We start from the raw sequence: 23431 nt of genomic DNA on the forward strand, positions 1-23431 counted from the left end.
AGGGCACCCAAAAGCAGGACAGCTAGTTAATGAAATATGATGGATCACATTTGTTTTCATGTGGTGGTTAGCTCAAATGAAGCAGCCTCCAGACTGTTAGCCAACAGTATTCTCTTGTGTGACATCAAAGACTACCATTCAATGAGGGCAGGAAAAAAAAAATCACAGTAAGACAGCACAGAGGGAGGAGCTCTAGGAACTGAAAGAAACATTAATAGTAATCTCTACCTTATGCCCAAAAGAACAGAGCATGAGAAAAAAAAAAAAAAAAGGCCAAGGCCAACCAGTCACTGATTTCACAATGAGGATATCAGCACCTATGCGGGATTCATGGGGAATGGAACAGCTAACACACAGTGGGCGGGATTTGACATTTTGCTTCACAGGAGCAATTTGTCACTGATGACAGGAGGTGCATACCCTCGTGCCTTGTCTGAATCAAGATGACAGCATCCTATGAAACATGGAATCCAAATAATAAAATAGAATTCAATGCCATGTTTTGCATCAACAAGAATCATTCATAAATGGCAACAGATTGTCTAACCAATCAGGGAAAAAAACAACCGTACACAAAAAGTAAGTCCACATTTGCTTATGGACTAGTCATTGTGAAGAGTACAGCTGCACATACTTGAAAACTAATGGCCCCTGGACTTCCCCATAAATAACTATTGACTAAAAACCAATTGGCTAGGGACAGAAAAAGCATTAACCCCTTGGTCATTTGGCCCTCCGCAACAAGACAACTAGTCGCCTCACAAAGTAATTAAAAGGTAACAAGTAGGACAGATTAGAGAAGGTGCCAAATGGGCTCTAATGACTTTGGAGGAAAAATTGTCGTATTTGGTAATAACATTTGCAGAAATGCAAAAAAAGGAAGACCATCTGGGTGTATCACAACCCCAAAGAGTTTGGCAACTGTATTTTGGAAATGTGGCAATAATATCTTGACTTACATTGGGCTATCAACCTTTCCAAAGACTAAAATAATTTTTCTTTCTTTCTTTCTTTCTTTCTTTTTTTTTTTAAATCTCAGCCAAGAGAGAAAGAGAGCAAAAGGCTGTGACATAGCCCTGAGAGCCAAGGATTGGTGGTCATAATATCTGCATTTTTGTTTCTCGATTTTCCATGGATTTGGCATTTGCTGTAAAATGAGATCTACTCACCAAAGTTTGCTGTTGAGGTTTATACAAGCCTTACAAGAAATGTTTTCATCCATATAATTCATTTAATGACTCAATATAGTCATCTGATTGAAATAACAAAGAGGAATGTTTTATACTATTACGTGACTATGTAAGGTATAGGGACAAAGATGCTAGGCTTCGAGTCATTATCTGACTTCCTGTGGACTCTGTTTCCATCTCTTTAAATTGTCAATGACTGTGTTCATATTTAAGATTGTTTGAGTAATTAATAATCAATGCACCAAGGCATATCAATTCTGCTTTATTCCTGCACAGCCCTACCCCAGGATTTCCCATGCTGAATGAACTCCACAATCTCCTTTTCTGAAGCGCATCTACCTTGGGGCAGTGGATCACCTCTGGAGAAAATTGGGCAACACCTCATTTCTTACCTCCTTTCACTTCCCTAAGCAATGGTCTCCAACCTTCACCCCCTCTTTAAAACACCACCCCAATCGCTTTCTAATGACCTCACTTCCTGTAAGTGTACGCCACTTGCCTCACCTGCACACACGTCACTTTCTTAACCCACCAAGTCATATTCCCTGCGAGGTCAGACGACAAAGCATCTCCTCCTCTGTTTGAAGTTCACTCCCAATAATGGTTGGGATCCACCCCATTCACATCACAAATTGACTTTGCTACATCAATTTCCCCAATCTTTTGTCTGTCTTTTATTGACCTGTTCTTCTTAACCTATACACTCAAACCATTCTCATCTACATAAATCCTTCTTTCACGTCCCATTTCCCTTTAACCACCACCTTATCCCTTTCTTCATGGATTCTTCTTTTCAGCCCAGCCTCACAGGTAACTTTCACAGTCTGTCATCCTAAAAGTAAAAATTGGATTTTAAAATGCAAACGATGAAACATTTTCCCTTAAGTGTGTTGCCCGTTTTTACCATTTGCGTAGAGATGTTGCCCTATATTTTTGATACATCTATCACTAAAGAGCTGAAAATATTCTAGAAGGTAAAACACAATATTCAACACATTTGATTGATCAGTCTCAAAGTCTCCTAATTTTACCTGGATGGGAAATGACACTAAGCACTTATGGTCATACAACAAGTTAAGAGCAGAGCTGTAATTTGACTTAGGATTCCCTGACTCCCAGTTCAGTGCTGCTTCCCCTACAAATTGAATGCTGTTCTCTAAATATTCCTCCTCACATATAATTCTTATTCAAATGTTAGTAAACCCAATATAACATTGAGTACAACCATAAGAGGAGGCTAATTTGAAATACAATACTGCATTTAAATTAAAATGTTTTCCACCCTTTAATCCTATGAAAATGACATGGACATCTCTACTTTGTGAAAGCTTACTACTTTCCATAGACAAAGACAAAACAAAGATTAGAGAAATAAATGTCCATATCTGGGATTTGAAGTGGCATATTTAAATATAGAATTATAGTTTAAAAGATGAAAGGAATCATATAGATTGTCTGACCCAACTTCCTGTTGTTTATCTATTTATTCTAAAACCTGAGTCTCAAGAAGAAAAAGATCACACATCAAATGAGTCTGTGCTGATTCCACTGTACATCTTCGTCCAAGCCAGAGCTCTATGTTAATAGTTAATCTCTTCTGGGTTGGTCAGCCACTAGGAGGGAGGAATAAGTTACCTGCAGAGTTGTACAAAGATCCTAACAAGTTCATTGCAACAGTGGTTAATTAAATATGCCCAGTGTCAAAGAGCTGATTTTTCATTATAAGTAATCATTTTCATCCAAGGAGAAGCATAGTAATTCAGTAAATTGTGGAGTTTGGTTTTACTTAACATCATCTGATCTATATCTGGATATGATATTTCCCTTCTAAAATACGAAAGCCATTGAAGGAATGGAGGCAACTGATAACTTTTACCAAAGGGGAAAAAAGTCATTACTAACTTCCCACATGATCCATCCCAGGTTCCACAGTGTGGCACAGCCTGTGAAGCTGAACTATAATTAGGTCCTTCCAGTAATTGAATCCCTTTGACAAGGTAAAAGACAGAACCATGTGGTACTGAATTCTAGAATAACATAAGTCACATTAGAGAAATCTTCCAATCTATTAACTCTTACAAAAGTTTTGACTAATGCTAAGAAATGTTAAAGTCTCAAAGGAGCCAAACCCTACACAATATTTAGGTAATGAAGTGTCAAAGTTCTTTGATGGGGGCCCCCCACCATTAACCAACCTCCCATTCCTCGTGAAGGTATGTGGTACAGTTTGAATCAACAACTAAAATTTTGACTTGGGTAATCCCTTTGGTCATTATACCTGAGGGTACTTACAAAAATGTGGATTTCTGTCCACCCTATCCCAAAGTCAAGATAAGCAACACACACAAAAAGAGCTATCCCAGCCCAGAATTAACAATGTTCAGTCAGTGCTCTTTACTTAAAGGAAGAAAACAATTAAGTGAAACCTTGAAGTAATCTCATTCTGCCTGTTTAGCCTCTCCATCCCTCAATGTGTGGTTAGCAAGTGTGGCAATCAGGGCTAAGGCCTGCTATCATTCGGCCTTAATTAAAAAAGACACAAGCAGTGGAGCTGTGAATTAGAAATGTAGCTACGCACTACCCCTGATTAATTTGAGGCTCATGTTGGATTAATAACTCCAAACAAAGAACAAAAGGAAATTGTTATGCGAATTGCAGCCCTCCCAGGCCAGACAAAGGTCAAATCACAGGATTTCAATTTCATCCGGAGTCGCTTAATCAAATCCCTCGGAAGGAAGACCATATGTAGTTCTGAAAGCTACCCATTGTAGTCCTCTTGTCGTTGGACCCGAGGGACGGCACAGTCATCCTCTCAAACTATTCTCAATCGCTTCTCTTCTTTCCCCTTTAATATGACAAAAACTTCATTATTACCAGTGATTAAAGAAGACGAGGTCTGCCCTGCAGAAAACATCTCAACAACTGCTGGCTTAGGGAGGAAGCTGGACACTTGGCACTGAGCCCGCAGAGCCTGCTCCCTTTCCAGAGAAAGGTCTTCACCAGCAGCAACAGAGTCATAACCACCAGAGGCGTGTGACATCACTGCCACAGCTCTGGGAGGGTGGTGGTGAGACAAATGCATTTATCAAGAGAGGATGAGGAAAGGAGACAATGTCTGCCTATTAAACAAAAGGCAAAAGAGTGAGAGGTATGGTCCCTGAGATTTCAGGGGGTATCAGAAGACAGAGCACTCTCTATGGCTAGCTCAGGAGCTCTGTGTGAGATGAGGCCAGGGCTCACAGGAGACCTGAGAGACACAGCCAGGCACCCCCAGCCCTTCCTCAGCAGCTTTAAAGTTCATCCACATTTGGGGTTTCCTTGTCTTAGAGACTGCACGAAGGACGGGTGTAGGCTGAGAATAATAGTCTCTCATTAGCAAGACGGGCTTAAGTGGTTTGAAGACGTGCTGACTACACTGCAGCCTTAACACTTTGCACCCTGTCAACACCAAAGAGCTACTAACGGTAACCTCTCAGGACCATTACGACATTGGCCTGTATAATCAAGGCCCAGGGCTCCTCAAATGAAATTCTAGCAAATTGGGTAGTTTTTCTTAAATGACAGTAGTATGATCTTTGGGGGATTTTAATAAGAATCCCAAGGTAGCCCTTTGGCCCACCAGGGTCAGCACCAGTATCTTATGGCAATGATGGCAAATAGAATTCTGATATGCGTGAGCCCCTGGAATGCTTAATAAAGTGCCCTAGACATGACAGGTGCTTAGCAACTCTGGACTTGGGATTTGTATTATTCAATCTGCTGTGGCAAGATTTTCAGCCTCTATTCTTCAACAGAAGGCAACAGTCGTTGGCACCTTCATGTATTCTAGATTAAGTCATTCGAGAAATTCATTTGTTCCCCTAAACTCCCATAGTCTTTTGTCAGGGCATCTTTTATTGGACATAAGCATATTCAGGTGTATCTTGTGTCGTCCGTTTGCATCTATCCCTTTGTCCATTGAGCAAATATTTTTTTGAGTGTGCTTAGTATATGTCAGGCATTGTGCTAGGCAGTAGAGACAAAAAGATGATGGAAAGCAGATAATATCCTTGTTCTCATGGTTTTTACAATGTAGTCAATGAGAGATAATAAACAAATGCATAAATAAATGCAAATTAAAATGTGATGTAGGGACACCTGGGTGGCTCAGTGGGTTAAGCCACTGCCTTTGGCTCAGGTCATGATCCCAGGGTCCTGGGATTGAGTCCTGTATCGGGCTCCTTGCTCAGCAGGGAGCCTGCCTCTCTCTCCGCCTCTGCCTGCCTCTCCGCCTGCTTGTGTTCTTTCTCTCTCTCTCTTTCTGACAAATAAATAAATAAAATCTTTTAAAAAAAATGTGATGGGCATCACAAAAGAGAGATACATGGTAACATGAAGTTCTAACCTATTAAGGGAGGCTGGGGGATCTTTCCCTGAAGAATTGACACTTTTTTTCTCAAGTGTGAACTTGGTAGAAAGAGTAAAGACAGAAGCAGAGTCTCTATTGTCTGAAACAGTAGGACAAGGGGATTGGTCTGAAAAGGGCATGGGCCTAGATCTCAGGTGGCAAGGCAGAGGGCAGTGTGAGATGATTTTGGAGAGGCAGATGGACCCTGGATCATAAAAGGAACCCTTGTAAGCCATGTTAAGGATTCTGGTGTCATCCTAAAAACATTAGGAAACCTCTGAAATTCTGTAAGAGGAGGCGATTAAGATTCAATGAGAGTTGTGTAGCCGTTGTAATTTGCGTACCATTCTACAAGATCTCTATAGCCATTCACTGCTGTCCCTTCCCAGCACCCAGCACAAAACTTGGCACAGTAGAGTGGGATCTCCTTCTAAAGGATTGGCAGGGCTCATTCTATTGATACCATTGCTCCATAGGTGCCCCCTACCTAAGCTGTGAGCCTTGTCGTGCCTCTGTTTATTTGTTGTTTGTTTGGGGGATCTGTCTGTTTGCAGAGGCCGGAAAGGATGCTCTTCTCAGAAAGATGAGAACCTATTGATGAAAGATAATTTCAACTAAATTAAGTTCAAAAGCATTTTTAGCTTCATTTTAAAAATTTTAATCCAATATAGTTGGCATGCAGTGTTATATTAGATTCAGGTCTATAAGGCAGTGATTCAACAATTCTATACAATACTTCGTGCACATTATGGTAAGTGTACTCTTAATCTCCTTCACTTATTTCACCCATACCCACACCTACCACCCCTCTGGTAACCATTAATTGTCTATAATTAGAGTCTGTTTTTTTGGTTTGTCTCTTTTTTCCTTTTTTCATTTGTTCTATTTCTTAAACTCCACATATGAGTGAAATCATATGGTATTTGTCTTTCCCTGATTTATTTCACTCTCTAGCTCCCTCCATGATGTTGCAAATGGCAAGATTTCATTTTCAATGGCTGAGTAATATTCCATTTTACGTATATTTGTGTGTATATATATATGTATGTAATATAATATATCCATATCCATAATATATATACTCCATTGTATGTATGTATATGTCTGTGTGTGTGTGTGTGTGTGTGTGTGTGCGTGTGTATATAAAAGATGTGGGATATATATGTGTGTGTGTATATATACACACACATACACACACACATGATGTATCATATATGTCCCACAAATGTTTTCTCCATTCATCTGTCAGTGGACACTGGGCTTCTTCCATAATTTGGCTATTGTAAATAATCAACAAACACAGGGGTGTATATATCATATATATATATAATGTTTTGAAAAGCATTTTAATATACTGTTTGTTCACTATCATTGAATGAATGAATGGCTTTTCTCTTAGCTGCACCATTGGAAGATAGCAGTGCCCTCAACAAAACTTCTTATCATGAGTAAAGAAATGGCACGCATACCTCCTTGAAATTTATTGCCATTGTTTGGGTTGGGTGACTTCTCAAGGGAAAATTATGATTTCTAATTCTGAGATATTCAAAGGTGTAATGTCATCGCTTTTGGCAAATTAACCCCCATATCTGAAACCTAAAGTTTTATATTCTGATTTAATGGGTATCAAAAAATTTGTAAATGTATCTAGGAGTTATAATTCCCAGGGAGCCCTCATGCAAGCTATGTTCCTTATGTGACATGTAACTATCACATAATAAGTACATTCAGGAAGCATATTCAGATGTTTGTTACATATGATAGAACAGCTGTATCAAGAGCTTTTTAAGGATTATTCAAGTTTCTCTTAAAGCCACTTCATTTCCTTTCCAAAAAGCACTATTACTTGATCTGCATAGTTAAGACAAACCTCAGAAATTGGATGAATGTTATATTTTTCATATTAGTCTGAAACTCAGAGAAGCTGTCCAAATCCCAGATATAAAATGTACCATTATCTTGTAAACATTTTAAGTCTATGGTGTCTGATTTGGAGAAATAAATTTTATCTCACCACAGAACATGTTGACTGCTTCAGATAGTTTCTAAACATTACTTCAAATTATACTCACCAAAATAAGCATCCAAATTAATTGCTAAACTTGATTTCTCCTTTTACTGAATTTTGATGCTGCCACACACAGTGCTAAATTTGGGGTCATTTAAATATTTATCCTTAGAGTAGACATGGAAGAATCATAAAAATGACTCCCACTAATTGAGCAAGTAAATGTGTCATTCATATATATATGCATATATATGTATATATATACATATATAATTATATATATATAATTTCAATATATATAATTTATATATATATATACATATATGTATAATTTATTTTTTAACTGAAGTCTTTATAAAAGCAATGAGGTTCCTGTATCCATTTGTTAACTCCTTCAATATTTATTGAGTGCTTGCTAAGTGTTAAGTACTGGGAATATAGCATCAACTAAAACAGTCTTAATCCTGGCCCTCGGGGTACTTTATCTTTTTCATGTGTAAGGAACATATGACTTAATGGTAGACCCAAGCTTCTGAAACTCAGAGTGTTAGGTTTTTACCACTCTGGTATGCTTTTCTTAAAATATTATGGCTTTAGTAAGCATTTAGTCTACATTTTAGACATTTCTAAATATGTGTAATAATTTTCAAGCCTTAATTCCAAATGATCATACTCACAGATGCTGCCAAGGTAACAAGCGGAAGGGGTCAATAATTGTTAGGGTTGGACAGAATATATGAAAAAGAACTATGACCCTTAATAACCATAACATACCTAACCTGTAACTCTGAGTATTCAGAATTTTATTTGACCTAATTATGAAAAGATTATAAAACCTGAGTTTAAGCACTTAGATTTTTCACTGAGCAAAGTAGAGTAAGATTGGTAATCCATACTAAATTTATCCCATAGGAAATTCCAGAAATGGTTTCTCTTAACATGGTAATCTCTATGTATATAAAAACTGTGATTATTAAAAAAGAAGATAAAGTATCACCTGCAAAGTATAATTAAACATTTATCAAAATCCTTCCATTTACTAAAATTTAAATTTTTAGTTACCAAAAAAAATTCTTTATTAAAATCATTCTTTTGACTATATTTTAAATGTGCAGTTATTTTTAAAAATTCTTTAATAATTATGTAAAGACATCTGTGGAACATACTCTTTTTTTTTTTTGTGGAACATACTCTTAAATATTAACTATCCTCTTTTTAAGGCATAAGATGGAAAAGAGAAAGAAAAGGGTAAAAAAATGAAAGGTAACAAAATAGAAAGCTCTTGAACAGAGGGGATCCGAGCAAAGTCGGAGAGGACAGGTATTCATATTTAAAAGATAACACTAGAGTGAGAAATGGAAAGATAGGAACATACAGATTGCGATTCCTGGCTGCGTGACAGCCAGGAATCTGAGACCAGGGTAATCCCAGTGTGTGTCTAAAGGAAAGAAACATTTTTCTAAACTCATACAAAAGGTCTGAAGGTTACATAAACAAGGAAAAGAATCTAGTCTAGAGAGAAAGAATTGAAAGTTACCAGTTCAACTCTAGTTCTCCTGCCTAAACATCTCCCATTTCTACTTTTTAACATAATAAATTTGCGAGCAGTTTTCCCAAGGAAAATATTATGTTAGATATAAAGAACAGTGACTCTCTGTCTGGTCCTTCAAGTCATAGAAGGATGAATTTACTTCTTCCTATGGAGAGATACTCTGGCCCTATCTAGTGATATCTAACTTATTGTAAGGAAGAGTAAAATATTCCTGGTGAATCCTCAAATCAGCTGACAGCTGACAAACAAATAGGCATTAATAAAACACCAATAAAACTTAAACAACGTTATTCACAAAGTAAAATACCATACATTTAAAAAAAAATCAATGACTACAATAAGTGAACTAAAGTATTCTAGGGAATAAATAACAATATTCATTTGTGGCTACTGATTTTCTTCTCAAATGAATCAGAAAATTGTGCTGGCTCTCACTAATGTAAGGAATATTAAGATTAGCAAAAACAAAATAATAAATCAAGGAACTCTATATACTTAACAGTTAGCTCCTGAAGACCAGATTTACTTTCTAATCCACATTTCTATAACAGATTGGATTACTGTATTTAAATAAAATCTTAGAATCTGAACATACCCGACATGGCTTAACCTCATTTTGAAAGGCCAGATTCAACACAGCTACACTCTTAAGTAGTCGGAAGAAAGCAAAATATCTCGTGATATTTAGGGTAAACATAGTAAAAAAGGAAGCAAGGAAAAACTAAATTTGGCATTGGCAGTTTGACTCTTTTGCTTCCTAGAGGAAATGATTTTGACAGAGTAACCATGGGAGTCAAGATTTCAGTGATACTCACTTATTTCCTGGACTGCAAAAGACAACATAATCTTTAGATGTAAAGAGCTTATTCACTCTGCTTTAGACACTCTGCATATAAAAGATTTCTTATCTCAAAAGCCAGAAATCTATGGCATAACATACAGAGAAGTTGAATCGCTTACGTTGTACACCTGAAACGAATGTAACAGGTTGGTCAACTATAGTAAAATTCAAAAGGAAAAAAAAAAAAAATTAAAGGGAATGGGAAATCTGAAAAAAAAATTTTTTTTAAATCATTGATTATAATTAATGGCTGGAAAAAAATCCCATGACTACATTGATAGAACTGATAAGGCTGATACACAGAGGAGCTATTGACTCTGGCTATGGATGTGAAATTGTATGCAAAGATTTCTGTAAAGTTCTCCACTGCACATCTACCAAAGAGTTAACTTAATCTCATCCACTCAGGAGAAGAGGAAGCCACCGGGGGAATAGTGTATCACCATCACAAATTCACACCAGACTCTAAGGGCTTTGCAGCAATTGTGAATATAAAACCCCAGGCCACAGCAGCAGTGAAGCATTTAAGAAAGATTTATACATAGATAAACTTTTAAAAGTTAATTTGAAAGCCAAGCGAACCCACGAAAATTCATATCATATTGATAGAGTTACAGTGCCATTGCTTAACATGAATTCTTCACAGCAAAACATGTCAAGATTTCCCTGCTTCATCATTCAGTCCTTTTGAATCTACTAAATCTCTTCATTCACATTAATAAAACTAGCAGACACTGATTCACGTGTCCCTTCTCTTGCTTAAGTCCATGACACGTCTGCCCCTACTAAATACTCCTATATCCTCAAAATACCTTCTCCCTCAGCTTCTGAGAGTCCAGCCAACGCCAACAGACTCTTAAAACTTGAAATTCTTCATGATCGACAGTAGGCAGTTTTCTTTGTTTGTTCTGTGTGTTATTTACTGCCACGACTCCAAAGCACCATTTATATGAAAACAGTCACTCAATTCTGCTCTTGACTTCCGACTACCGTATTCTATTATTCTATTGCTTTCTGTATCTTCATCTGAATATCTTGCAGTTACCTAAAACTCAGCATGTTTAAGATAAAATTCTTATCTCCCCCTGCTCCTCCTCAATGTTTTTGAAGTGGCGCAGTTATTCCCTGAAACTCCAAAGTTCAAAAATTAGGCTTGATCCCCACCATCCAGTAAATGATTAGGTCCCATCAATATCCTCTTAAATCTCTCTCGACTTTGACATCATTCATTGTCACATTACTCAACTTTAGGCAGAGGCATAGCAAGATGAAATGTCAATCAGTGGAAGGCAAGTCTTCCCAGCATCATTTGCAAAAGCGAAGTCCCGTCTGCTAAAATGGTTATTTACATTACTATTTGAAGGCAATACCACATAGTATTTTTTAAGACCAGAATGAAAAGTCTTAAGGAGGGCAGTGTGAATGTCAGTCAGGGACATGTACAGAGACCGTTCTAAGGAAGCCCCTCGTTCACGTGCCCACTTTTCCATCAGTCGAAGCCACTTTCCTGCCCTTGAGTCCCCCAATATTAGAACTTGGCTCTGTTTTTAACATTAGGTTACCATGATCTCTCCCTGGACCACTAAGGGAGACTACTCATCCTATCTCCCTACCTCCAATCGTGTTTCCCCCAGTACATCCGTCCCCTCACATTTAACACATCTCTAAATAATGCAGATTGAATCACATCATGCGTTTCCATTGCCACCACAATTCTAAGAAAAGTCCAGCATTTTTAGCAAGCTTCCAGGGCCCTTCCCAATCTAGTTCCTGTTGACTATGTGCTCAATATTCTCTCCGCTATCCCAAATTTCTCGCCTGCCTGTTCCCTAATTTCGTCATGCTTTCACTTCTAGGCCTTAAAAACTGCTACTGCGTGGCTTCCAGGTTTTGGGGATGGGGCTAGGATGCAGTTCTCTGGCCGTCTTGATTATGACGTTTTCCTCCTCTGCACCTCCCGTAGTCAAAACCTTTGTGGTGATCAACACTTTCATACTAACATACTTTTTAAATGACTCTATTCCCTTCTAGTCTGTAAGATCCCTGGGGGCAGGAGATCAGAATTGTCCTATTCAGTGCAAAACACCTCACACTTAGCACAGTGCCTATCACACAGCAGGGACTTACTAAAGATGGTTGGACAAATGGAGTTTGCAGTTTCTTTATAATTTAGATTAATAGGAGCCATGATAAGAGTTTTAAAGTGGTAATATATTAAATAGCTGAAACGAAGGTTCATTTAAAGTTAAACCAAAATTTGGACAGTAGGAAAATATATGCTGATTGTCTCGCAGTGATATGTGGCATCTTCTTCTAACCTCTTGAATTTATATGCTGCTATGCCAGTACGATACACAGACTAATTTAAAAATCAAATAACAGACTCTAAGAAGTTGTAACAATCCCTGGATTAGTATAGGATGATAACTAAGGGATCTGCTATATTAAATCATGACAATAAAAGTAAAATCCCTCCATCTTTTCCTGGATTACATTCAGAGCTCAAATCAGAGAGCACTAAATGAATAATAATGAATGTATGCCTCTGTGAATGATTGAAGATTGAATCACATTTTAACTAGACTGTATTTATAAGTCCCTTTGGATGACATAATTACAATTCAAACCATACACTAATTAGCAGCAAACATCTATTTAATATTATTTAGTGGGTTTAAAATACATTTTTTACATGTTTCTGAAAACAAATAAGAGAAAGAACACTTTACCTCAACACAAGAAAAGAATGTTAAGGCCCCAAGTCAACAAATAAGTTGGTGCTAGCTAGAAGCAAACCCAATCATATTTAAAAATAAATAGTCATATTATAATTTTCTGAGAAATAATGACTAAATATCCTCATCTATAAAAGACACAGTGAGAAGGCTTAAAATATACTTTTTCTCATACAATAACTTTTTTAAAAGATTGTATTTATTTATTTGAGAGAGAGAGAACACAAGCAGAAAGGAGAGGCAAAGAGTGAGAGAAAAGCAGACCCCTCAGCTAAGCAGTGAGCCCAACGTGGGGCTCGAGTCCAGGACCCTCAGCTCATGAGCTGAGCTGAAGGCAGGCACTTAACAGACTGAGCCACCCAGGTGCCCCCAGTAACATTTTAATAGCAAATTTACATTGTTTTCTATTTCCTATATTGCTTAGCAACTGTTTACAATTACTTTAAAACTGAGATAATTCTTCATCCATTTTATACAGTTAAATGTACCTTAATGGGATACTTTACCAAGAGCCAAAACTTTCTCGACATTTTATTTTTAGATAGACTTCCATTTTGCCCCAGCTTTGCCTGTCCAGTGAATACTGCTTTCATTGGGCTGAGCTCCTAACTGCATTTATGCCTTTTAAAAATGTTGACCACTATCTTCTAATATTGTTTCCTTTAAGTTCCTACGCTTTTTAAAGTTCCTGAGTGATGAAGAAATTAGGAAGAAAGGCCTAGAATATTCAAATACAGTAGTTTGAAGATAAAATTATTATTTTTTTAAAATAGGAGGACAATCAACTTTTAATATTTAATATTATATTTTTGGAGAGCGCTAGTTAATAAAGCAATTGAGAAATATTGGTCACTCCAATTTATCATACCAATGAAGCACTTCATATGTGTTAGACTTGGTTCCAACTGCTTTATATATATACTAATACATTAATTCTCATAACAACCCTGGGGGTTGGGTTTATGTTCACCCTTGTTTTACTGATGGGGTAAAGTTATATGCTGGGTCACAAGGTGAGGAACAGAAGTGTGGATTTGAACGGAGCTGATCTGGTTCTAGAGTCCATGTTCTAAGTGGCTGTGTTGTGCCAACTGTGTGAAACACAAATAGAAGTAGTAATTTTTTTGTATAGTTCACTAACAAAAATAGTCTCTTCAGGTTTTGATGTTCTTCTGTATTCCAGTTTCTAATTTCCAAATTACTAGTCTTCGTAAAAGTCTTTATAAAATATTACTTTAGCACTCTGAATAGATTAGCCCTAAATCACATCTTGGAGAATGAGAATCACTGGCACAAAGCATTAAAAAAAATTAAGAACCCAGAGTCACTCAGTATGGCTGGAGATCATAATGCGGGGAGAGCAGTACAGGCTGAGGCAGGGGACATGTTATAAAGAACTCTGCGGCCAGCTGTGACTTCCTGATTTGATCCATAGGTAATGTTACCAAAAGTGATTTCCAGCATTGGCATGATAGAGTCAAATCTATGTTTCATAAGGATCATAAACTGAGGAAATACTGAACATGAAGCGGAGACAAGCAAGTGTTTGGCGATGCTGTTATTGTTACTAAGCAATGATGAGGTCTAAGTTAAAGCAATTAGAATGAGGAGGGGGAGGGACTGCACAAAATCAGCATACAGATAGTAGATGGATTTGATTTAGCAAATGATAACACTGGGGCTGTGGGTGCAATAATAAATTATGGGGGAAATTACAGTAATAGTTAATATTACATAAACATCAATGTGCTGACATTGTTTTGATTTTCTACAAGTAATCATAGTCAATATAAGAATGATAATAGAAGCCATGGCAGGAAAGGAAAAGAGACATATTATTATAAACATAGGTTTTTGTCACACACTATTCTGACATTAAACATCATTTAAATCTGCATTTTTAAATACCATCTAAAAACATTTAGTTCCTGAAAATACCAATCAATACTTTTTGTAATTTTACCTATAGTAAAACCAGCCACATAGTGTCCCAGGAAGCCTTTGATATAATATACTAAAAATTCAAGGCTGAATTTTTTCCTGTTCAATTTTAAAAACCACAATAAGTAATATTCTCATAGCAAATTTTGTATGAAGAATTAGTTCAGTTGGTAGTATTTCCTGCTGTTTAACTGTAGCAGCTACAAACAAACAACATTTAAAAATTAACCCATTCATTGATTCATTTATTCATTCAAGCAGACCATGCCAGGGGAGTACTGGGTGTGAAAAGCTGTACTAAGCTCTTTGCAAAGTCAACGTGAGAGAGAAGGCATGATTGCTTTCTGAAGGAGACTTAAAACCTGACTAAAGAAACTGTATAGGTGAATCTCTACCAGTAGCAGCTAAATACAGCAATAAAAAACATTTCATTTTCAGTGAAATTTCCTTCAGGCTATATTCTCTTCTACCACTTAGGACCAAATATAGAAATCATATATTTCACACTTTATAACATTTGTACTTTGTGGGTATTTTCTTTTGGAGGCACATACATTGGAGGGCTCTAGTATGGTACTTTCAAATTGAAAGAAGCTGGATTAGGGGGGAATGGTCCTAAATCACATTAAAATTTGTGTATAAGCATTTGTGAGAAGAAGGTCCATCGATTTCATCAAAATTTTAACTGGTTTCATGACCCGCAATAGGTTAAAAACCACTGAGTCTTTTATCTAAATAGGAAATTGATCTAAACCATGTTTTTCCAAAACCAGTTGAAGTAACTTTTCATGTCCATTTTGTTATAATTTTTTCCAAATGTCTTTATGATTCTATTGCAGGATTAGGAATGGAAGTGATAAAGCATCACCCAAAAAGGCACTGTCCTAAAATTGCTAGTAAAATAGCTAGCCAGTCTTGAAATTTTTATTTGCAGAATTCAAGATTTTTATAAATCATTTATTCAAAGCTTTTGATGCCAAACTTAAAAAAAAAAAAATTTACTTTGAAACTCTAGTATCACAGCAAAGTAAAATTAAAAAAAAAAAAAATCAATCCAGGCTGTAAATAGATAAATAGTAATTCAAGTTTCTTTGCTTTTTAGGATAATTCAAATGATGATATTTTTAAATGTCACAATTTTCTGCAGCATCAAAAAGTTCCATTTTGAAACCAGAGGTTTCATCTAGAATAGTTCTCACTGGCCTTCCAGAATAATCTGTGCCCATAGATAGAGGTATAGAGTTCGGTGAGAAAATGATAAATAACATTTCCAGAAACAATAGAAATTCTCTTACTTCATTGCTCTCTTGTCGAACGTAGTGAGTAAAAATGACTCCAGATTTCCAGGGAGCTTACCTGTATGTAGTACAAATAACATATTTAACGCAAGCTTCTATAATCAGTACTCTTTATAGCTAAAAGTAGCCCAGTCCTACAAAAGAAGATGCAATGCTGCCCCACGCTACCCCGACTTGAATCAGGATTAGGGACAGATGAGAACCTTGTTCTCTCGTTTTCAGTGATGTTTAGCTGGAATTTGTAATTTGAAGACAAAAGTTTTTACAGTTCATTTACATATTTTAGAAATCAAATCTCCATTCAAAACCCCAAATTTTGGGAGTATCATTCTCAGCCATTAGGAAGCATAACTGTTTTGATAATCCAGGTAATTTTCATTGACGCTGGTGGAGAAAGTGGAACATTTCCAACACATGGAGAGTCACCAAAAATGTTGACATTTTGAAGGAAACAAAGAGTTCCATTCAGCTTCCAGAGAATGAGTGAATAAGAGGGCATTTCATCTTCCCCAACTCTCTTTTTTCCCCCTTTCTCTAACACAATACACTTGGAAACAAAAGGCAGATTATTAAGTTTTCAAATGAAGCTACTTGTTCCTCTCCCCTCTCTAGATGCCTCCCCCCTCCTTCGCCCTTCAGCACATCTGGTAACCATGTGTGGTAGTGCTAATGAAGACTTTCCTGAGCCAGTTACAATTAGTTCCAACTGCTGTGGCTTTCCTGGGCAGTACCAAAGTCAAAGACAGGGATGGGGGTGCGGGAGAACCAATGACTGTCACTTCACAACACCCAATTCTCCCCTGCCCCTGGGACTCTCATCACCATCCCTCTGGAGGAACTTTTGCAGAAAGGTGTAAGCATGTACTTTAAGGGTTCCCTCCCTCCTTTTCTCCACAGCAGTATTTTACGCAACTTGATTGAATGCGACAGGCAGGCAACAGGACTTCTATGATCCTTTGAACAATAGAGAATTGTTAAACAGATGCCATTTCCCCTTTTGGTCCAAGTATTAGACTTATCTAACAATTGTATCTCCTGTAATAGAATAAATTTGTGCATTTTACTGTTTGATGGATTAGAAGGAACCGCGGAAGCAAATGTACTGTATACAATTAGGCTGTCTTAAAAACGCACACTTTTGTTTACTCTAGGCCTCTTCCCCCCTTCTCAATCAAGCTACTAATAGAGCTGTTTTAAGTTTCAACAAGGACCATATTAACTGCGGGTCTCCACATGAAACAGAATGCTAAACCCCAGCGTCTCCTGACGATGTAAGCTCAAAGTATCCGAAATCCTGTTTTATATTTCTGTCTCAAATCACCATTATTTCTTTTCAATGCTTTTTTATTTTTTTTCCTGTGCCTAGCAAATTATGAGTCTGCAATACATACTAATGGCAGTATTAGCCATTGTGAGAAGAGTCTAAGTGACCCTGGGGGTAGAAAACTTAATATTATTATTTTTGTCAACTTGTACCCACATCTTATCCTAATGCCATATACTTTTTAATTTCACCAACTCTGGTCTTAGTACATGCACTTACTCGGTAAGTGTTACCAATGAGAACAACCACACTTTACGTTTCAGCCTATCCTACACTCATATATACAGTCAGGACGTGAACCCCATAACTATCTACAGTGATAAAAAAAAATTCACAAATAAAAATGCAAAATCAGAAATAAAAACTGGCTTTCCTAATGGATTATTTGAAGCTATTACAATGTATAAGTCAAAGAAAGTAGCATGCCTAAAACAAAGAAACACTGCGGTACAGAAAGAACACAAAGGAAGGGTACAGGGATATTTTTCTTTCTTCTTTCATTTAAGCCAAACAACATAATATCACATCCAGAAACAAGTGACCATAAATAAAATTCAGTAAACATATTAGATTTAAAAAGAAAAATCACAGTCCAACTCATCTGGCCCTTACATGTAAATAATTTCTTAATAAAAGAAAGAAAAGCATCTCCCCCACTACATATAACTGAAAATACTTTAACTTAATGCAACTAAAATTTCTACAACTATTCACCCTCCTGGTTTCCCCTCATTGATCACAAAATGTGAATGGTTTAACTGGACAGTGCCAAATCCTCATACTGGAGAAAGTTTGCCCTGACCTGGCCGACTATTTGTTTCCATCTCTAGGTGGTTATCCTTCTGAATCGATATCTGCATCTTTCAGAAATGATCAAACTAAAACAAAAGTAAAACTCTCTGCAGATAGTCTGTAAGGTATTTTTTTTTCATACCAAGAGAATGTTAGCACAAAGAAAAATCTAACACTCACACACACACACACACACACACACACAGAAATTGTTTAAACTGTCGTGATGAAAATATTGAGATTCATCTACATTTCAAAATGCCAATAGAATTCTAAGACACAGAATAAGTTAGCAACACCAACACTGTATTATAGAATGACATGTTTTTCATTAATTTTTTTCTTTGTTTATATGAATAAGAAGTTGACTCTACTAGCAATAATGACAGTTAATGACAACCCAGTGAGTCACTGCCTCCTGGGCCTTAAGGAGGAGTAGGTTCATGTATAAATGATAATTAATGCCATTAAACATTCCAACACTACACTTACTTCAACAGCTTTTGGCATTCAAACTCTTAAATGCTTCTACTGTCCCTTACCAAATAATTAAATACTGTGAAGGTACACAGGGTTAATCTGCAAAGCTAACTGACTGGGCTTGCTCTAGGATGTGTCTTGAGAACAGCATCAGTCTGTAATTTTTATGTTCACCGGTCACCTTTAAATGTGGGCATTATATTTTTATCCACCTGCATAATAGGCGGCCTATAAGTTCAATACACCATACGCTGGGTCCGTATTTTGGTTGATATCAACACTAGCCCTTGAGTTGCTAACATTGGCTCTGGTATCTGATGATGCTGTGGCAAGTCAGACTTCTTCTAGATGTGATTCAAATGCATTTTTATAAACTGTACTTTTAGTGATTTACATGAGGATCATAGGACTTCTCTCAATATTTCAGGAAGGTGCTTAGAGGAAAAACTGAGTAATATTGGTTACCAACCTGAAAAGTTATTTAATATTGGTAAACATGTAAAATGTTCTGATTTCCAGATAATAAAGGATTATTGTATTGTACATACAGATGTTTAAATTAACATGCACATTCCATTCCCATCTTTCTTAAATTCAGCAGAATAACTGTAAGTCTTCACAAGGCATGTTATCAATGTAAAAGCAATAAAAAGTCGCCCTCTTGTGAATTACTATTTACAGTATTTCACAAGAATGGCATTCACACCCTCCAAATGAACAAGGTTGTCTCTTTAAATTGAAGGACACTGCCTGCACTCTTCACCAGTGAGCATTAGCAACAGGGGGGAGGGGAAGGGAGAAAATAACAAACCATTTTTCTATCATTTGAACTCTCTTTGACCCTCGAAAGCTATTCAAGTATGCACTTAAGACAATTCAAATAAATAACATATATACACATATATAGAGCAGAGATACAGACAGCAAGAGTGAATCCTGATAAAGTAGATAGAATGATACCTAGAAATTAACCACCTTGAAGCCTGTTTCTTGGCATTGTCATTGACAGCACAAGAGGAATTCCCACATACAGAGGATAATAACATTTCATGACTTTAATCAATAATTATGTGAATCGGGGTATAAACTCATTGTGAATCAACTATAGCTAAAAGAGCTAAGTGAGTTCAGAAAAGGAAAGAGCCACCTTGTCCCCATATTGACTGAAAAATTTTTGTTCCATAATCATAGTTCCACTGGGGGAGTGTCAAAGAGGCTGGCAAATATAAAATGCAGTGAGAAGTATATGATGAAATATATCATTTAAGTGATATTTAGCTTAAAAAGTTCAAAATATTCTAGTCAAACTTATTTCTATTCCAAAAGTTAAATATAACATTTTTTGAAAAAAGTTATATCCCATAAATTGCACTTGTACATATCTGTGTTTGCAAGAATTATTTCTTCATTTTTACTAAAATATTTCCTCAAAATAGACTAATTGGTGGCTGTTTAGTGATTTCCAGCACTCCTTCTCTACTTTAGTGGCACTATGTGCTATAGTTTTCAGCATACACTTAATGATACTTACTACTGGGTCTACTGCATTTTTTAACATAAAATACTAATAAAAGTAGTAATCTAAACTTGGCAGGTAAATGTATAAGGAATCATGATGTTCCTAAATATTTTTAGGATGCTTTCTAAAGTCACTCACTCCCTTTTCCCCAAAAAGAGATATAAAAGGAGAAAAAGGTAAAAATGGAAATTAGAAACATGACACAAATGTCCTCTATATTTTCTTAATATTTGGAGAGCTTTAATTATACAGTTTCTAGAAGAAAAAAAAAAAAAAACAAAAAAAACAAAAAAAACCCTACCAAAATTAACAGAGGAAGAGAGAGATACACGAGTCACCAAATAAATCTTTCTTTCAGCCAGAACCATGTGGATGTGGAAGTTTCTTCAGGGCAAAACATGTGCCTTGTGTTCCCTGGAATCTCTCCTATGGCAGGGAGGAGGAATTCAGTGGTTCTGAATATTCATCCCACCCAGGCTTTCCTGTTACCTTGTGGAACGTTGACAATATCAACTCTAGGAACCCAGGGTCAAGAGGGACTCTCTCTGTTGTGATTCCCAGTGACCCACAGAGCAGGATTTCACCACAATCCTGTGACGTGTGCCTGGATTTGGGGAGTTCCAGTCTCAGCTCCGAAAAACCCTAAGGAGGGCTCTTCCCTTTGTGAAACAAATTAATTGCACAACCAAATATTGCCAAATTCTCGAGGCCTATTGACATAATGGAAACTTCAATCCCCACTTTGGTTTGTATTTTTCCAAAAGAGTAAAAAGTGACCCAGGTAGAGCCCCATATAATTCAAATAAAGGAAGATAAAAAAGACAGAAGATTTTTTGTTTTACTACCCATAGTGGGAAATTACCTATTTTAAATTTGAAGTCCAACAGAGAATAATTCAACTTTGTACTATTCACTCTTGAGTGGTACGTGAGAGAGAATGAATGGAAATCAGTTTGTCTGCTACTTCTGAGTCTTCTAAGCTGTAATACTTTCATCAATATTTACAGTGTCTCAGCCCTGTTTACAGATATGTAATGACACTGGGCTCAACCAAGTTGCAGAGCTCCCTATGATCTTCATGTGGACATCTCAATTAAAAATTACAAACCGTGATTCTTACAATTTTCACTGCTTTTTAAAACTACCTTATTTATTATAATTTCTTCTGATTCTTAGCATCAAAATGAGAAAAACTTACCTGTATTTATTCCCTAGGCTATCCAAAACTAGTTTTACTGGGAAAGACTTCGGGAGCTCTTCCTCTTCCTCATATCCATAGCAGGATAAAATATAATTTCTAATGGTAAATATTAAAGTAAAAAAATATGAGCAATCATGGAAACTGTGAGTTTTCCCAACACATATGAGTCACTTATATCCCCAGAAGTAATAAAGTCTCCCGAAAAAAAAAATAGATTCAAAAAGAGATGATGATTTGATGGTTTTTCCTGTGTTTAAGTCAGATTGACTATGACTAAATAATTTCTCAATTGCTAGACTAAAACACGCCAAAGCAAATAGCTTTTAAAACTTTGAAGTATATTGTGTAGTGGTGACTGTTCAAGGTCTCACTAAAGTCAACACTGGAGAGATAATACACAGATGAGTTGGATGCAAAGGACTATTCTTAATTCATTGATTACAGAAACAAACAAAAGCCCTCTGCGACATTGTTGCAATCAGAAAAGTAAATTTAAAATAAGATATTCTCATTTGTACATTAACAAATCTGATATGGCTCACATTTAATAATAAAAGGGAAAATATATACACTTAAGGTAGTTAAAGCCCAAATCGTTGCAAAAATAATAAAATATTTCTCCTGGTTTAATGACTGTAGAATGATTTCAGCATTTTCAGATCAATTAAAATTTTATCCAAATCACACAGTATATACATCTTAATTTCCTTACTCATTTGAGATCTTTCATATTTTTTCTAATGGCATAAATACAAGAAGGTAATATATTAAACATATTAATTTTAAAACTTCACCAATTAAAAGCCACTCATTTAATCAAGAAAGTTTCATCAATGGCCTATTGTGTCTAATCGGAAGTGGCTCAGTCCTGTAGGAAGCTAAACTACACAGATACACTAGAAGCGAACACTTGTTTTCTAAACTTGCTGATACTAATCTTATTATAGAAACTAGGTATGCATCTCAATTTTTTTAATTAAAAAAATAATTCATGTCAATGTGATCAGACAGGTTCATCTATTGTGTTGCCCTAGTTCGGTTATGTTGGTGTTATTTTCCCAGGAAGGTCAGAACTGATTTTTGTATATTTGTATAAAACCTAGCTCTGTGATGAATATATGGCAAGTGCTTAATACATAATTATGGCTGTATTCTGAAATAAATTCAAAAGACCAGCCTGCAGGAAAAAATCTGTTCTAAATACTATTTCTTTAGCAGTTAGGCAAATGAACAGAAATTCGAGTTGGAAATGTCCATGGTCCTAACTTCCTCACTGTGTGACCTTAGACAAATGACTGAGTCTTCACTTTCTAAATTATAAAATGTTTTGTGACAAAAATATTCATTAAGTAAAAAGATTACAGATTTACCACACACAAATTTCTACCAAATATGTGCACATGGCAGAAAGAAAGTAACCGTAGCAATACTGTTGTTATATTGTCATAAGACACTAGGCACCCTGATTGTTCATCACCTACATGAATTTCCTCTGATAATTAAAAAACATAATCATTTTCAACCTTTTTCTACAGATATTAAATATTTCCCTGGCCTACATTTCTGCAATGATTATTAAAATTAAAATTATAATTATTAAAATTAACTGTTTGGAATACCTTGTGATGGGGGAGGGAAACTTTATAAAGAATCCCAAGCATTTAATACATTAAGTATAATTCTAAATACAGTGTATTTCTTCCTTGTCCATAATCAAAATATACTAATAGTTCTAAACTAGAAAACCTGGACATCTAGGAAAATTTGTTTCTCTTCAAAGGGAACAGAGACACCTGAGCTGAATGATCAAAGAGATCAGTTTTGATGGTCCTGGGGGAATAGTAGAGGGACTTCTCGTATCCTCTGAATGTACAAAAGATTTTTGCATATCATAAGACTCCCTGAATACTTTCACCAAGTGAAACCTATCTTAGGTATGTATACACTTTCAGTCCCTCCATTCTAAGCATTAAAAACATTTGTCAAGATGAAAATACTGATTTTTCAAGCTCCAGAATACTGCTTACTAGTGATGTCGTGTGCAAGAAAAGTGACAAATTCTTGGATTCAGAAAGCAGAGAGAGGAATCAGTTTGGAGCTAAAGAAATACTGTCAGTTATAAGAATTTAATGAGGACATTAAAGTATTTGGAGTTCCTTTGGT

General features: G+C 36.2%; 1 protein-coding gene across 8 annotated transcripts in view; it reads right to left on the reverse strand.

Moving 5' to 3' along the window:
- SOX5 (SRY-box transcription factor 5) overlaps positions 1 to 23431 on the reverse strand; it is a 994837-nt gene that overhangs the window by 474074 nt on the left and 497332 nt on the right. Inside the window, exon 3 of one of the 8 annotated variants that reach the window (XM_013047552.2) lies at positions 15950 to 16010. The exons of the other annotated variants lie outside the window; for them this stretch is intronic. Within the exon in view, the coding sequence (XP_012903006.1) occupies positions 15950 to 15954 (5 nt within the window). The 5' untranslated portion in view covers positions 15955 to 16010. The remainder of the gene's footprint in view (positions 1 to 15949; positions 16011 to 23431) is intronic. 8 annotated transcript variants of the gene reach the window in all.

The sequence above is a fragment of the Mustela putorius genome, unplaced genomic scaffold, assembly GCF_011764305.1.
Source record: "Mustela putorius furo isolate JIRA1106 unplaced genomic scaffold, ASM1176430v1.1 tig00537227_pilon_pilon_pilon, whole genome shotgun sequence".
Classification (NCBI taxonomy): Eukaryota; Metazoa; Chordata; class Mammalia; order Carnivora; family Mustelidae; genus Mustela; species Mustela putorius.